General features: G+C 39.9%; 1 protein-coding gene across 1 annotated transcript in view; it reads left to right on the top strand.

Moving 5' to 3' along the window:
• The window catches only part of scamp2 (secretory carrier membrane protein 2), a 13,638-nt gene that overhangs the window by 6,126 nt on the left and 5,651 nt on the right, over positions 1-1,861 (top strand). Inside the window, exons 4-5 of the mRNA XM_035665108.1 lie at positions 373-484; positions 1,360-1,488. Of these exons, the coding sequence (XP_035521001.1) occupies positions 373-484; positions 1,360-1,488 (241 nt within the window). The remainder of the gene's footprint in view (positions 1-372; positions 485-1,359; positions 1,489-1,861) is intronic.

Below are 1,861 nucleotides of genomic sequence, written 5' to 3'. Positions count from 1 at the left end.
TCCTTGTTCCACTGCTGATCTCATAAATATTCATGAATTACACTACAGATCACCTGTGTCCTTTTTTCTGCCAAGTCAGACATCCGCTACAATCATAAATATGTTTTTTGGACCATAAAGTATCATGTATGCCTTCATTAACACAGAAGGGTTGACGTCTACATTTAGCTTCTGTAACAGTTTATAGTGGTCACCCCTACCTTAGATGTTATATATAAAATATAATACAGGCTGATATGTGTTTGACAAATGTTGCATTGTTTCCTTGCAGTGTGAGCATGGTCTCGTTGTATCTGCACCATTTGTATACATATGAAACTCCTGTACATTCAATACGTTGGTTGAGTAAAGTTTCTGACTCTCTTTTTTCAGGCGACTGCTGCTGCAGCTCAGGCCAATCTGCTGAGGCAGCAGGAGGAGCTGGAGAGAAAAGCTGCCGAGTTGGACCGCAGAGAGCAGGAGCTACAGAGCAGAGGCCCGACAGGTCATTAAAGACAAATCCTCTCCTCTCCTCTCCTCTCGCTCTCGGCTCGCTCTCTCTCTCTGCAGTTCTAGATCAGCCCGCAAGCAGCACGCCCGCACGGCCGCCGGCACGCCACCCCCAAAAAAAAGAGCACGCGCGACGGACAACAGGCCGCGGGCCCGGGCGCGCGGCGGCGCGCACGCACCCGGCGGGAGACTAACCAACTCGCGCGCCCATGCTCTTGGTGTCACCTTTCAGCTTGAATTTATATTTACAAAAAACTAAGGCCTCCCTGTTTGTTTACGTCGCTATTGTGCTGAATCAATTGGTCAATTAAACACACATTATTGATCAACAAATCATTAAAACATTGTGTTTTAAAGTTACTTATATTTAAAGACTTTAAGTAACTTATATGTTTTTCTTTAAATGTAAGATGGACAATTTTAACTTACTTATGAACATTTTGATCAATAGAAAAAATAATTTGAATGTGTTAATGTTTGCCTGCCTGTTATGTTATTGCTGTTCTGTTCAATATAGTATATTCCTCATACATTCCTCTCAGTATAATATTTGTGATTTTTAGTCACATGCTGAAATTTGAGTTGGAGTGCCAGTGCAATATTGACTCCTAACACACTTGATAAATGTGTATTTAATTTTAAAATGTGTTCTAAAGTGAAACTGCCTTTCTTGAATGTGAAGTCTTTGTCTGTTATGAACGTGTCAACACTTTAAAAATAACCACCGATTCCCTGTTGTTAAGATTTACTTACAGGAGATTATTGTATATACACCATGTCTTGTTTGGCCCTTTTCCTGAGGTTAAATTGTGTTTGGGAGTCCAGCTCTTTCATCTAACAGGGTAGATGTTGTGTCTCTTGTCCTGACAGGTAAAGCGAACAACTGGCCTCCACTTCCAAAGTTCTTCCCCATCAAACCTTGTTTCTATCAGGACTTCTCAGAGGAAATCCCCCCAGAGTACCAGAGAGTCTGCAAGATGATGTACTATCTCTGGATGTGTAAGTACATTAAAATGATAGGTGTGCATGTGTGCATATGGGATGAAATGTAAGCAGATATATGATACAGTTTCTGTTTGCAATAAGAATTGTACATTTTTATGCATTAGCATTTTTACATTTGTATAAAGAAACTAGGACAAAACCTGAGATGTCTCAACATACTTAACATACATTTAAAACTTTAGTGGATTTTGATTCTCTGAAATATATTTATACCAATAGAACATGTATTGTTTCAGTAACCAGCACAGGCGTATGTATGAATTGTGCTCACGTTGTTACGCACAGTGGTAACAATGCTGCTGTAGTATAAACATAAACTCATATTGATCATAGTGCTACCTGCAGATGATGTGGATCACGTAACTTT

The sequence above is a fragment of the Morone saxatilis genome, unplaced genomic scaffold, assembly GCF_004916995.1.
Source record: "Morone saxatilis isolate NCDOM2014 unplaced genomic scaffold, NCSU_SB_2.0 Contig2, whole genome shotgun sequence".
Taxonomy (NCBI): Eukaryota; Metazoa; Chordata; class Actinopteri; family Moronidae; genus Morone; species Morone saxatilis.
The sequence above is the reverse complement of the archived record's forward strand: the minus strand, read 5'-3'. Positions and strand labels throughout refer to the sequence as shown.